General features: G+C 32.2%; 3 protein-coding genes across 3 annotated transcripts in view; 1 reads left to right on the top strand and 2 right to left on the bottom strand.

The window, feature by feature from the left end:
- The window catches only part of LOC132754248 (putative neutral sphingomyelinase), a 29278-nt gene extending 27379 nt beyond the window's left edge, over window positions 1-1899 (bottom strand). Inside the window, exons 1-3 of the mRNA XM_060744870.1 lie at window positions 1814-1899; window positions 1034-1136; window positions 231-307 (exon numbers count right to left, since the gene is read on the bottom strand). Coding sequence (XP_060600853.1) covers window positions 231-307; window positions 1034-1136; window positions 1814-1845 — 212 coding nt within the window. The 5' untranslated portion in view covers window positions 1846-1899. The remainder of the gene's footprint in view (window positions 1-230; window positions 308-1033; window positions 1137-1813) is intronic.
- A 3026-nt stretch (window positions 1900-4925) lies between these two features.
- Window positions 4926-6760, top strand: LOC132754244 (caveolin-1-like). The gene is made up of 2 exons (XM_060744862.1): window positions 4926-5044; window positions 6110-6760. The coding sequence occupies exons 1-2, from the start codon at window positions 4991-4993 to the stop codon at window positions 6431-6433; spliced, it is 378 nt and encodes a 125-aa protein (XP_060600845.1). The 5' UTR covers window positions 4926-4990; the 3' UTR covers window positions 6434-6760.
- An 844-nt stretch (window positions 6761-7604) lies between these two features.
- Window positions 7605-14070, bottom strand: LOC132754243 (con-Ins Im2-like). Its single transcript, XM_060744861.1, has 3 exons — window positions 13840-14070; window positions 11972-12215; window positions 7605-9616 (listed from the first exon to the last, which is right to left on the bottom strand). The coding sequence occupies exons 2-3, from the start codon at window positions 12201-12203 to the stop codon at window positions 9384-9386; spliced, it is 465 nt and encodes a 154-aa protein (XP_060600844.1). The 5' UTR covers window positions 12204-12215; window positions 13840-14070; the 3' UTR covers window positions 7605-9383.
- Window positions 14071-14659: the final 589 nt, after the last annotated feature.

Genomic DNA, 14659 nt, shown 5'->3' with positions numbered 1-14659 from the left:
CCCTCATATAAAACTTTAAACCCGTAACCTGCTGTAACCTGAACCAAAAGTGACCAACCTTTTCTGCCAGTATTGATCCAGACAAGCTCGGGAATTGACCAGCTGAATTTTTATATTTTGATATTGAATTTCATTTTAACTAGAATAAACTATTCCAAATTTAAAGCAAGGCAGGTTCATAACACAATTTCATCAAGCTAAAGGTTTATAAACAGTTATTAAATATTTACCTGTAGAAATAATGACTATATGGTAAAGTGTTTCCTATATTTCTTTTCAGTATCTCAAAGTCACCTTTGTGCCATACCTGAAAGAATTACCAAAGTTCTAAATGACAATGCTTTAAAAAAAACAAAAAACCAGGGTGTCCGTTTGACCCTTGAAATGACTCTTTGACCCTTCAAATTTCAAAAAGGCCTGATTTGACACTCAGGATTTTAACTGGAGGGTCAAATTTTGTTAAAATCATGGGGATTTGGCATTGTAGTCAGTAAAATGTAGTCAAAATGACCCTCAGGATTTCATGGCTAGTGATAACCCTGAAAAAACATTAGAAACAAAAAGCACAATAACTTTTAAATGTTACCTTTAAAGTGCCAGTTCCCTAATGCAACATCACAGGAAAGCTTAGTAATCTTACAAAGTACATAAGTCATAAAGTGCTTGTTAAAGCATGCAGATGACTATTATGAAATTTCACTGGAACTGTGTTAGGATATACCATACTTGCATATCAAATATGAAAAATGCCAATGAAATCTGTCAAAATTTAATAACTTGTGTAATGACACTCAGACAAAAATAAGAAACAATTTGTCACAGTAACACTTGCCATATAACAATTTGCCATAGAATTATAACAATTCACCACAGTAAATAAGTTATGTGGCGAATCTTTATTGTGGTGAATCATTACATTATCACAGACAACAACATACTATAATACATACACATAAAACCTCAAATACTTTCCTGTATGTTAACAAATAATGCTAAAATACTATCTGAGGGTATGTGCATTATATAAGTATACCTCTTGAAAAGCTACTATGTCATATGATGATCTTCCCACCTCCTCTCCTATAGCCACAAACCTCTCTTTCCTATTCTTACAAACAAATGGTACTGGGACTCCCCTGAAAATATATCAGTACAGTGTTTAACTTTATAAAAATAAGTTTTTTTACTATATCTTTACGTATTATTGTAGGTAAGTGCTTTTTAGTCAGCATTTATGAAATTAAATAATGTGTTTATTTCAACCACAGCTTTAATTTCAATCAAAGACATGATTTCACTACATGTAGATCTAAAATGAATTTTTGTTAAAAAATGCAGACGTCAACCAATCATAATGGCTTTCCATAGACCAATGAAAAGTCAATTTTCATAAGACTCACTTATTGCTAGGTCTTTTAGCTATTAGTATGTGCCTGTACAGCTAGGGACTTCCCAAAAATTAATGTCATAACAAATAAATTAAACATTGAAAATGAATCAATTAATCGCCAGGTAATTGAGGTCTGTTTACCTCAATAACCTGGCGATTATTTGTGCATAAAAAGCATTATCTAGTGCTTTTAAACAGTACTGTCTGGTATGATGATAAAGTTGAAATTAAAAATGACATCAGTAACATTAAAAAAAAATATTGTTATTTCAATTGTATCCGAATTCCAAACATATCCGGACACTACTACACCGATAATACCAGATAACACGTCATAATCAGCTTGACCTTATCAAGACATTGCTGATAAAATGATGCAAAATTAAATGCAATGTATAACTTTCAACTATTTTATATATTTACCAGCAATTTAAAGTCAAAATCTTTATTTTCATAGTTTAAGTTTACTTGTTCTCGCTTCGCGATTGTCTATATCCCGTTCTTTTAAGAATCCCGTACTGAAATGTACGGTATAGTTAAACGGTAAAAAAAGAGAACAAATTAAGGAAATTAGAGTATAGGTGAAACACAGTGAAATATTTTATTTATTTATATTCATTAAAAAATATTTCATTGAAATGTTCTAGTAATTTTTCACCGTATATAACAGATAACCTGTATATATAGAAGGCCTCTTAAATTTCTAAAGAATATTTTCTTTAAATTTTGTATATATATAGTTTTCCCAAGTATCTAAACTTACATCAGCCTTTTTACTTCCCTAATTAGCAATTTTAGCTAAAATTCTTCTCAAACTCAAAAGGCTAAGGCCTCTTATAAATCAAGTGGGAAAATAAGCACCTTTTCAAACAAGGAATCTTAACCCATTACTTCATGAGCATTTTGTGAAAAATGGCTGTTTTCATTGAAAAGTCTCCCGTTACAAGTTCAAATTGCTATAATACTAAAAAACTGCTTCAACACTAATCAAACTTGGCACAAATGTTGACTGGACCATTGCCTTTGCAACAACATGCTCAGGCTTAAATTTTCTGTTACCATGGCAACGAGGGGACATCTCAAAATTGCCAAAAATCACTATTTTGCGTTGATTTTTTCCATCAAAATTGATTTCAAAGTGCTGCAACTTCTCAATGGATTGAGATAGAAGTCAATGCTTTTCAGCGTTGGTTACACGTTACCTTATGATCAATCTGGGGTCATTTACAGCCTCTCACAAGTCCAAAATTTTCTTGGCGATGAGGGGGACTGCCGCCCCCTTCAAACCCCCCAAACAGAAGGGGCACATCCCCCTTCTGGTAACCCCCTGATGTATCTTTTGGTTGGGGGGCCGCGCCGAAAAAGAGGTCACTTATTTTAACAACATTTCTCAAAACAAAAACAAGTTATTTGGGGCCTAAATAAGGCATTTTTTCATCATTTGAGACAACAAAAGGGGGGGGGATGAAAAAGGCGTTAAAAGGCGTGTATATGAAGTAATGGGTTAACAGAAAATGATGAAAATACTTGAAATTACCCTAAATCGCATTTTTTCATGTTTAAACATGGCCTGTCATATAAATTTGAAGAAAAATTCTTGTTTTGTAGATTTTTTTATTTTTTTCATTAACCCATTACTTCATGAGCATTTTGTGAAAAATGGCTGTTTTCATTGAAAAGTCTCCCGTTACAAGTTCAAATTGCTATAATACTAAAAAAACTGCTTCAACACTAATCAAACTTGGCACAAATGTTGACTGGACCATTGCCTTTGCAACAACATGCTCAGGCTTAAATTTTCTGTTACCATGGCAACGAGGGGACATCTCAAAATTGCCAAAAATCACTATTTTGCGTTGATTTTTTCCATCAAAATTGATTTCAAAGTGCTGCAACTTCTCAATGGATTGAGATAGAGTCAAATGCTTTTCAGCGTTGGTTACACGTTACCTTATGATCAATCTGGGGTCATTTACAGCTTCTCACAAGTCCAAAATTTTCTTGGCGATGAGGGGGAGTGCCGCCCCCCTTCAAACCCCCCAAACAGAAGGGGGCACATCCCCCTTCTGGCAACCCCCTGATGTATCTATTGGTTGGGGGGCCGCGCCGAAAAAGAGGTCACTTTTTTTAACAACATTTCTCAAACAAAAACAAGTATTTGGGGCCTAAATAAGGCATTTTTTCATCATTTGAGACAACAAAAGGGGGGAGGGATGAAAAAGGCGTTAAAAGGCGTGTATATGAAGTAATGGGTTAATACATGTAATATAATATATAACTACATAATTATGCTCAAACAAGGGATCCCTGCTCCAAGCTAAAGATGAACAAATAAATGATATAATAAAACAAAGATGCATTAAATTTTATTGCAGCATAATTATGATAGTTACCAAATTTTCATTTGTAAAGATTCAGTTCCCTACAAAACTAAATATACACAAAGTTTAATGAACATGATATGAGTGTAATTCAATATAGTCCATATATATATTTTCAGCTCATGCAAAAATAGCGTGAGGTAATAATATATGATGCAAAGATGTTCGAAATGATGTGTATGATTTTCTTATTAACGTATCTCATATTATGTACAATTAATATATTGATTTTACCATACCATCTATTAAAAAGTTCAATATTATTGAGTCAGCAATTTACGCAAATATCATAAAATCAGTTGCTACGTTATTATGCTATGTATAAGAAAACATAAAATATGTTTAGATGATTTCTTATTCAGTTATAATTAAGTGTTTTACCATCCTGATATATGATGTTAAGATGTTCAAAAAGTATGTGTATGTGTAGAATTAAGCATAACTCATGTTATGTACAATATATATAAAAATGTGTATGTAAGCGAGTATTTTTTAATTTTTTTTTTTTGGGGGGGGGGGGGGTGGGGGTGGGGGGGGGAGTCATTGTTATTGTCAATTACAACTTACAAGATACTGTAAGACAGTGTTATATAAATCACTGAATATAGTACCATTTTAGTAATAAATAGGAGCTTTAATTATTGCGAGAACTTAGCAATATTATGTTAGTAAAATATGATATACGTTAGCTAGTAATTTAGTATTTGAAAACGCATATTGTATATATAAGATTTTCTCTATAATCTTAATATGTTAAAATAATTAATGATTAAAGTTATAATACTGATCAAATGTTGATATTTCATTCATTCATTTGTTTATCCCATGTTGAATGTGTCACTGTTTCATGATGATTAAAACAATTTGTAAAAAGAAAATATTTTACGCAAAACGCGACGTGACATGAAACGAGTGTGAAAAATACCACAATCTATACGGTGACAACTTTTAATAAATCAATGTAATACCGACAAAGTTTTTTTTAAAGCTCTATAGTATTTACATTGTCCAGCTTGATTAGTGATAAATGAAAAGACAATCTTTGTCATTATAACTTTGACAAGTTGATTCCCGTTATGATATTCTTAGCAACGGATCAAAAGTCCACTTCATGTATAGTATAAATACGCGTACAGAACCATTTGTGGACATCAAACGTCCTTCGGATCTAGAGCATTGCATTTCTTTCTCGACCTAAACTTTGTAAAGCACTGTCAAGATGTCAGTTGATCTTGTAAACAGAGATCCAAATGGTCTTAATGACCACATCAAGGTAAGTGTTTTTTCGTAAACATTTCTGTATTTATAACTGTTTTATTCGGAATTATTTTTTAAGTATATTTTCTTATCTTTAAGTGTTGAGTATGCATGTTGCAATCTTTAACCATTATTTAAAAGGATATAAAGCTGCATGCATATTTACTGGATTTTTTTTATAGAATTTTAAAACAGTAAATTTGTTTCCATAATCTTACGGTCAGTTCTTGTAAAAAGTTGTACCATAGAATGTCATTGTTATCAAACATACATTATTATATGTAAACAGAATAAAAACTTCCGGAACAAACTATTATGTTGCTATTTTAAGTAGGGTTTTATAACTGTTTAGCAGTGATATCCTTCATGCGTCTTTCTCTCTAAATTATAAAAACATACGTAATATTATGTCTTACATGTATTTTGGAAGTATTCTTGTTAATCATTCAAATGATAATTTTTGCAGCAGACATAATTATAACTTTATACACTTGTGGATCATATATGAATTAAAAATGAGTCTCAGTTTGAAATATGGTGAACACAATGTATGAATGATTGCATAAATTTTAAACGCTATATAATGTTTAGGTAACATTCATATTAACAGATTATGTAAAATAAAACAAATTCACTGTTAATCTTATTTATCAGGTTTTTTTCAAAGTATAATATACGTACAGTATCTCAATGACAATTATAGCACTTTAAGATAAATAATAACAATTTGCATGTAAATATTATTGAATATTGTTTTAATTTTTAAAGTGGGCTATTTGGAAAATATATATACCATTAGATTGTTATAGATATAAGATGTAACAACGTGCACTTTACTCTTTAAGTTTTAGCATAGTTGTACATACATAATTATACATAATTATGTAGTTCATGTAAATACACAAAATGAACAATTTCTTAAACAAAAGCAACAGTACACACAATACATTTTAATATGCATTATATTGGCCACACTGCAATCTACAATCATATATTTTTTTAATTACAATATAACAAGATATTTGTGGACATGAACACCTGCTTGATTTGCTATTATATATTTGTATTATTCATATTACAGGTCCAGTTTGAAGATGTTCTAGCAGAACCCGAGGGGGCCCACAGTATCGACTGTGTCTGGAAATTATCCTACACCTGCTTCAACCTCTGGCTTGGTCTTTGCTACAAACTCTTGACCCTCTTCTACGGGATCTGTATTGCTGCCGAGTGGGGATGCGAATTTGCCGCCATTGCTTTCTACCATATTTGGTACATCACGCCACTATTGAGAATTTGCGAGATCAACTGTTCTGTGTTTACAAAGGTCACGAAGACATGTTTAAGCTGCTGCATGGAACCGTGCTGTGAAGCTATCGGTGGTCTGTTCGTCCACTTTAAGAAATAAACATTGAATTCGACTACTATATATGAGTATGCAAAATTCAATTATAGTGTTTGCAGTTGCGTTTTCTTGCTCACTACATGATATTATATGAATTTTGATACAATTTCTATGTGACTTAAATAGACATTAAAACAGTGGAATGGTATTGTTTCCAAGGGACAGAGAAATAAAACAACGTTCCGTGCTTCTATTTACGTTCGTGGAACTCTTTATTACATTTTTTACTGAATTTGAAATATCATTTGATAAAACAATTATTACTCATTTACCTATATCTTGATAGATGCATATATATTACGAATATTTTTCTATATTGTTGAGTTTTAATAAAATGCTATGAAAATCATATACTGATAGTTTTTCTTCTCCTTTGTAGCATTGTTAAACGAATTCATAATATATTATACTGGAACTTGACTCATAAGTATGTGACGAAAGACCGGTAGGGGCATTTCAACTTCACGAAATCCTTATTTCATCTTCGTGAATTCACAATTTCAACCTGATGAATTCACGATTTCAACTTCATGAGGCTGAAATCCTGAATTCGTGAACTCCGTATGTTGAAATCGAAATTAAAATTGTGAATTCACGAAGATCAAATCTGAAATTCATGCAGTTGAAATGTCCCCACCGGTCTTTCGTAGTATATGGTATAATTTTTCTTACTCCTAATGCATGTAGTGACTATTTCATACGTCCGATGTAATTTCTCTTGAATCAAATATATTTAGAAGGATACTTTAAGCTTATAGACACTGTGGAATCCGTTCCTGAATCCAATCAGTACTAAGCAATGAGTGTATAGTTCCTTGTTCAAGGAAACAACGTCTTGCCCTTGAAGGGGTATGAACCCACGCGGCCAGCAAATTACTAGTCCGAAGCATTAAGCATTCGGTCATTGTGTTTGTTCGTTAGCTTTATTATTGTCAGGAAATTACCTCCCTTTATTTATTATAGATAGCATTATTATATAGGATAATTTCAAACTGTTTATCATTGTTATTTCTCAGCAATAACTTCATGTAATACATTGAAACTTCAGTGGACGCATCTCTACAAAGCAAGGTTATGCAGGCTATGTTTATGTCCCCTTCTGAATAGTTTTATGCAGTTGTGGCCCTTTATTTATCTTTTTATACAGCAAATAAAGAGAAGATTTGAAATTATTTAACCAGGCTATTTCTCAGCAGATTATCATTTTTATATGTTACCGTTTAAAGAGCTCAATTTATTTATGTAAGATTTTCAAGTTTATTGTTTCTGAGCTTTTTGGACCTTAGCGGAGTTCCTTAAAAGTGAATTGGCTTATAACCGGCACAGTTTTGATAAAAAAAACTATAGAAATGTATCATTTGGATATTCTTATAAAATAGTGTTTGAAAGAAAACAATGTTGATAAAGTTCTAAGTGATTAAGTATGAACATTTTTATGATGAATAATAATATTTTGTTCGAGAGCAATGTATTATCTGCTTAATAAATAAACATGTACAATGTAACTATGTAATATCGGGTTTGCCAACAACTTCCATTTATGAATTATTCGTGGTTTGTTACTAAATACTTTGAATGTAATTATTTATTGTATTACAGACCTTCCATTTTAGACCAATTCACTTTAAACATAATTTTAGGGAAAACATACTAGTAATTATGTGGGAAGTCTGGTACATAACAGAGGTTTCAACTAGTTTAATCGTAGAATAATAATAACAAACGAAGAATAAAAGATTTGTTTGACTGTATAATATCATAAAAATTAACCCTTAGCCTTATGGCTGCAACGGACTTTATTCATGCGACCAGTGTTGACCATGATCAGCCGGCGCATCCGTGCCATCTGAACATGATCTGCATTGTTCGATACTCTTTCCTCAAATATTTTTAACATTATAGCATGATAAATAAGCCGCGTCACGACAAAACCAACATAGTGCTTTGCGACCAGCTGTTCGCTTACCAACTCTATTACAAGTAAAGAAACTGATAGCGAACAGCATGGATCCTGATCAGATTGCGCGGATGCGCAGGCTGGTCTGGATCCATGCTGGTCACAAACGCACTATGTTGGTTTTGTCGTGACGCTGCTCAAATGGTTTGTCCAGACTGAAAGATGAACAAGTGCATTTAAGATATTTCACTTGAAAAGGGTAATTATCACTAATTTCACTTTTCTTTCTCAAATAAACAATAAAATTGGGAACATTTATACTGATAAACATTAATGACGGAAATTTGAAACATTACTTGTTATTATACATGTATAAAGTAAAAGTATAGCATGGGTAAATGTTTTATCGGTAAATGTCTTAAAGTAAATTTCTTAAATTGTAAATGTCTGAGATCAAAATAATATAATTAATATCCTAAGGTAACATTCATCTAACCTAATACACAAAGTTCACTTGCAAAAAAAAGTTAAATATTAAGTTAAAAGTTAAACTTGTTTTATAAACTGTTTTATTATTGAACTACCCCAGAATTTTGAAATCAATTATTTACGGTAAGGTCACGTTGCGACGGACTATTTAATTGTCAAATATTTTCACAATAAAAGCTATATTCCTTATATGAAACGTGTTAAAGATATTCTCTATCACTGAGTCAATATAGCTTAGTTTGTATAGGAATACAATGTTAATTAATTTGGTGAACACTGGAAAATAGAAATAAAAATTTAAAAAAAAAATCAAAATTATTTCAAAGATGTTCTGATAATCTTCTTCTTGCTCTAATTTAGTCAACTATTACACATTTTTGTTATTACTTTTCATAAGTATTAACAGAGTACCGAATTAAAGAAAATACAGACGAGTCGCATGTATTATGACTATTAAACACGTGTTATTGTCTATGCATTATTATTATTGAACTGTTTACATTTCAATCCTTTGCAAGTGACTAGTATTTTCAAACGTCTTACTCCATAGATTTTTTTATCTCGAAATTAATCGTTAGAGTGATCATGACGAAATTTTGGTTCCTGGTCTCGCACACTTCTTTTAAATAATCCTAGAAAACTTGGTTCCCCTCTACAGTATGAAAATAGTTCAAACACAGAACAGCGGTGATAACAGCACTCGCACACAACTCCACGCTCATAGAAGTTCGATCTTTTGACCAAATATGAATTAGCTTCCTTTCTTTTAATTAAAATCCCATGAAGGTCTCTAGCGTGACCTGAAAATAAAATTTAAATTATAATGATAAAGAAGCTGTATATGTACATACTGACTGAAGAATAAGATTATGTCTGTTCACTGTGACACACTAAAAGAGCACCCCGATCAACAATGCCGTAAGACACTCTTTTGATTGACTGCATAAAGTTTCGCCTGTATCAATTCGCTAAGTATGCACGATTTTAATTATACATGTAAATGTATCAACTTTTTTTTTTAACTTTCATTTTGTATTTCACTTCTAAAACCATACGTGGACTATCTTTTATAAATGCACGGGATATTTATTTATAACCATGCTCCACGGTTTGAAACGCTAAGGTATTTAGCGTTTATTCAAATACAAAGGCGGTGAAAATATCATTGCGTTATTTATCAATCATCTATGCAAACTCGTAATGCACATTGACAAGAAGGCACAATCTTTAAACAAGAGGGCCATGGATGCCCTATATCACTCACCTGACTTAAAGAAATTGACAAGGGACAATTTGGGATTGATAGATTTAATTAAATGAGTGATATTAGGCAAATTATCTAGGTCAACTGGTATCAATATTCAAAACTGGTTTGATATTGGACAAGCAAGTCACATTTTAAGTGTATGTCTCAATGTGAAAATAGATCATTGGGTCATAATTAATGTTAACTGTTACCAAATTTCACCAACGTGTTATATTGATTATATAGTCAAAATGTCAAGGCTGAGCAATTCAAGACAATAAAAAAGTATTTTTTTTTATTTTTTTTTTTTACAAAATGTTCTCTTCACATGAAAGAAAAAAACGATGGCAACAAGTGCAGAGGCCAACTTTAACACAATACCCGTGATTTGAAAAAACTGAGGTCCTTTAGATTCAATCCAAATATAGCCTCCTAGGTTTTAGAGGAGAGGAATTGTTAAGTTCTTACAAACTGTATATAAAGAAACCTAATACCCAAACTTTGTGCATGCCAATTTTGACCCAAGGCTATAATTTAACCAAACTTAGAAGAGGTCAACTAGACAATCCATGTCCAAAAAGCTCTAGCATTCTTGATTTCAGAAGAGAAGATAATTTTAAGTTTTAACTATATGTAAATTAAACATGGAAGAGCTATTTAAGCTCTAGTCTTCTCTGTTTCTTTTTGAGTTTTTCGATATAGTTATGTACATAATTATAAAAGACCAATGACCCTAAGACGTAGGGCCGTTTTTTGTTATTCTATATTATTGCCATTTTTTTACCTTCGGGCTATCTTGTGTGAAGATCTTGGTATAGGTCTAATATTTTTCATGACCCATTTCTTTGCAGTTTCAGATAAGTGTTTGCTATATACATATGAGCCGCGTCACGACAAAACCAATATAATGGGTTTGCGACCGCATCCGCGCAGACTGATCAGGATCCATGCTGTTCGCTATCAGTTCTCTAGTTGCTATAGGGTTTGCAAGTTGGTTTTGTCGGGACACGGCTCATATAAGGAAAACCTATGATAATGCTATCCGGATTTTTAAATGGAATTTGTTTTAAACAAAACATGACAGAAGACCACAGAGGGATCATTCCCGCAAAACTTGATCGCAACGTGCTTTAGATGGAGGTGATTTTTTTAAAATAAATGTTTTACGTCATTTAAATAACGACGCTCGACGGTCACAGAGCAATAGCAACAGCTCATCTTAAATACATTGTCGTGGTGCTCAGGTAAGCTAAAGAGCTCAACTTGGGCAAACTTAGTTCAGATATTGTGAGACATTTCTTAGTCAATTTGCGTTATTTCTAAGTAGGAACAGATGAAAATGAAATTTGGCAACCGAAAATTTTAAACAGTTGTGTAAATGAATCGGACAACTTCATTTTGATGTCACAAACCTAGTTCAGGGGCAGTTACTTATCTCTCGAACGTTGACCAGAATTTATGTCAAAATCTGTATCAACGACAGTACCTTGACCTGCCTTTCTGCAAACGTTTACACTTGCAAACCCACTATCATCATATTCTTAATGATATGATAAATATCAAGATACACTTATAAATATTTTTATTTTTAAAATTCTATTTATAGATGACCGAAAAAAAATCCCGCCTTTAAACCGCGTAACAATGTATGCATGAATTTGTCATTCGCCTAAAAACGTAGTCCAAGTATATAATAGGACAATCCAGTTTCTTTTTCTATTTTGCTTGTAATAAGCTAGCTTTCATGACATTTTCTTTCTTCAAAAGTTCAAAGCAACCTTTATTGATATATGTGTAAGAGAACATATATTTATGTTTATTTTACATGACTATTTGTATTGAAAAGTGAATTATTTTCACTTCCGGTTTCGATAAAAACTCTTAAAATGGAGGATAGAGCTTCATTTACCTTCCGCTATGTCTCGTTTCTTTCTAAATCCACCATAACTAGGGTATTCATTATATCCTCCAACACAAAGTAAATCTAAGGTCTCGTCAATTCGGCTGCCACAGATGCCGTGGGGATGAGGCCCAAAACTCTTCGTAAATGGAGAGCATACCCTGTCCCAGTTAGCTAGAACTGCATTGAAGGAGTACATGGTGAAAATTATTGTTAAAATCATCCATTTCTCTATGCGCATCTTTGCAGAGAGCTGAAATTAAATATAAGACGTGAAGTTACGTAGAATAAAGATAATTGGTACGTAGAATAAAGCTATTTGAAGAGTCATCTATTGGAGGTAAAAAGGCATGTTCTTTATTGCATGGTGGTCACTTACAACAGTTATGTTTATAGTATAAATGGCAAAACTGGATAGCAATTTTGTAACAAATTAAGTATTTGATGAAATAAATCATCTATAAAAATACTCTTTTCCTTAATTTCACATGAAACAAAAATTTTTGAAACAAATACTTCTTAAGTGATTTTTAGTTACCTATGTGAAGCGGTAAACAAGTGATAACCGCTTTTAATATTTATATATATTGAAATCTTGCTATCCATGCATAGTTACGAAACAAAAATTCAGTGTTTATTTTTATGTTACAAGTAACGTCATTATACGCTGATAGCCTTGACATTATTTCGATGGTGGACTTAGTACCTGTCAGTACACAAATGCTGATGTATTAAAGTTTCATTTAAATTATTCATCCGGTTGTAATTTTTGGAAAATGACTATAAATAAATGAACAACATGAAAAACGATAATAAAATCATCAAAACACTTGTACAAGTAAACAAAATCAACGAGATTGACACGTTCTGAGAAAAGTAGCATACCTTCAGATTCAAGTTAATTTTCGTGAAAATTTTGAAAATATATTAAAAGAAAACAAAAATTCTGAAGTGAACAAAAAAATCTTAATATTGCTAACGGCACTTACAATCCATTTAAATTACCAAAAAAAGAGGTCAAAATATGTTAAGTGGCGCAATAGAAATATGGTGGTATATACTGTAAAAAAACTATTCTTGAAAAACGAACCAGCGAATGAACTGAACATTTACACACAAATTATTGGTCTAGGAACATAAAACTCGGAAAATAATTTAGTCGCATCTTGTCAAAACACCTCAGTGGAGTCCCTTTAATAACGATTTTGGTTATATTATGTTAATACTGGATCATATAACCTTATAAAGACGTTTGACAGGTTATATGGCCGAGTTATGTTTGCTATATAACCATTTATACTGCGCGATATTACCTCTTAATATAATCTACCTAGTATATAAATAATATATTACACTATAGGCATTAATACCTATTTGCCGCATAGATAACTATATTTTACTTCTTTTGCTCTGTTGGCAATGATCATAGTAATGAGTATTTTGTATGGAAGTCAAATTACTAGTTTGTTTACATTTTGCTACCTTTATAACATATAACTGCACTTTCAGTACTACTTTCTTCAGTTGTTAAACATGTAAGATGCTTTAAATCCATTATTAAAACATTCTTAAACACACAATTAATATTTCTATTAAATAATATGGATTTCTGAGGCATAATGTGCCTTTAACGTAAAGTTCGATCTTTTCATATCCATTGATTTCCCCTCTTTACTATTTAAAGAGGCCAGAGTGTATGCAAATGAGCATAGAGGTAATGTCCAAACTTTCATCTAGCATGCGCACAGCAGATGATACATTTCTTTTTGGTTTGCTATCTTGACCGCTGGCTAAAAAAAACACAATCCCGTTACGAAACCGTGCGAAATAAACTGTTCGATGTCGACATAAACCAAACTAGAAAAATTTGTACTCACCTTCGGGAAAAAACTGAAACGGCGCACCAATGAACGGGCCTTGAAACACCCGAAGCTCTCTGGTCCATGCTAATATCTAACCAGTGCAAAAGTCCGTGTAATTTTATCCAGTATCTGTGTCACAGGCTTTAGAGGCGAGGCTCGTGTCCGGCCTTTTACGTTAGATAATGTAAACCGTTCATGGTAACCGAGGATTTTGTAAGGGTCAAGCTTGTACATGTAAAATGCAATTAAAATATTGTAAAGGTTGAACTTGTTGACCCGCATATTTCTGATTTCTTTTGATAAATATATTTTTCAGCCATTTGTCGCTTCAATTTATTTACTCAAAACCCGCCCACTTCTCAAAATTTTGGTGTTTTACATTAGTCCACATCCTGGTGTTGATTTTAAATTATCTTTACATTAAAGATTTATCGCATTAAGTAATCAAATATGTGTAACTTCTTGATACCATACAACTTTAAAATAAACATCAGACAAGTATTACTGACCATTCGATTATTTACTCTAATTAATATCATGTCATTTTTCTATAAATAGTTCAAAAATGACCACCATGACTTACTTTATAATCTCAAGAGTATATATATTTTGTCTGAATAGAAGTAGGGCAAAATCTAGAAGCAAAATGAGGAAAAGGTTTTGCTTCTGTCAGCAAAAGTTTTAGGCCAGAGAAAAAGTGAAAACAATGATTCCGTTCTATGTAAAATTGAATATATTCAAACGACAAAAGAACACAATGTCTTGAATACGGTGTCCCGTTAGGGCCATCGCGACACACACATAGCTTGAAACAACGAAAACACGAAAATACGAC

Source organism: Ruditapes philippinarum, unplaced genomic scaffold (genome assembly GCF_026571515.1).
Source record: "Ruditapes philippinarum isolate M1 unplaced genomic scaffold, ASM2657151v2 ctg3862_1_1_1_1, whole genome shotgun sequence".
Lineage (NCBI taxonomy): Eukaryota > Metazoa > Mollusca > Bivalvia > Venerida > Veneridae > Ruditapes > Ruditapes philippinarum.
The sequence above is the reverse complement of the archived record's forward strand: the minus strand, read 5'-3'. Positions and strand labels throughout refer to the sequence as shown.

What these genes read in the sequence shown, in the direction of transcription:
- LOC132754244 (XM_060744862.1), top strand. Translation starts at nt 4,991, where the DNA reads ATGTCAGTTGATCTTGTAAACAGAGATCCAAATGGTCTTAATGACCAC. An exon ending in GTCTTAATGACCACATCAAG is followed by an intron (nt 5,045 to 6,109) that starts GTAAGTGTTTTT and finishes TTCATATTACAG; the next exon opens with GTCCAGTTTGAAGATGTTCT.
- LOC132754243 (XM_060744861.1), bottom strand. Translation starts at nt 12,203, where the DNA reads ATGCGCATAGAGAAATGGATGATTTTAACAATAATTTTCACCATGTAC. An exon ending in GAAACGAGACATAGCGGAAG is followed by an intron (nt 9,617 to 11,971) that starts GTAAATGAAGCT and finishes TTTTATTTTCAG; the next exon opens with GTCACGCTAGAGACCTTCAT.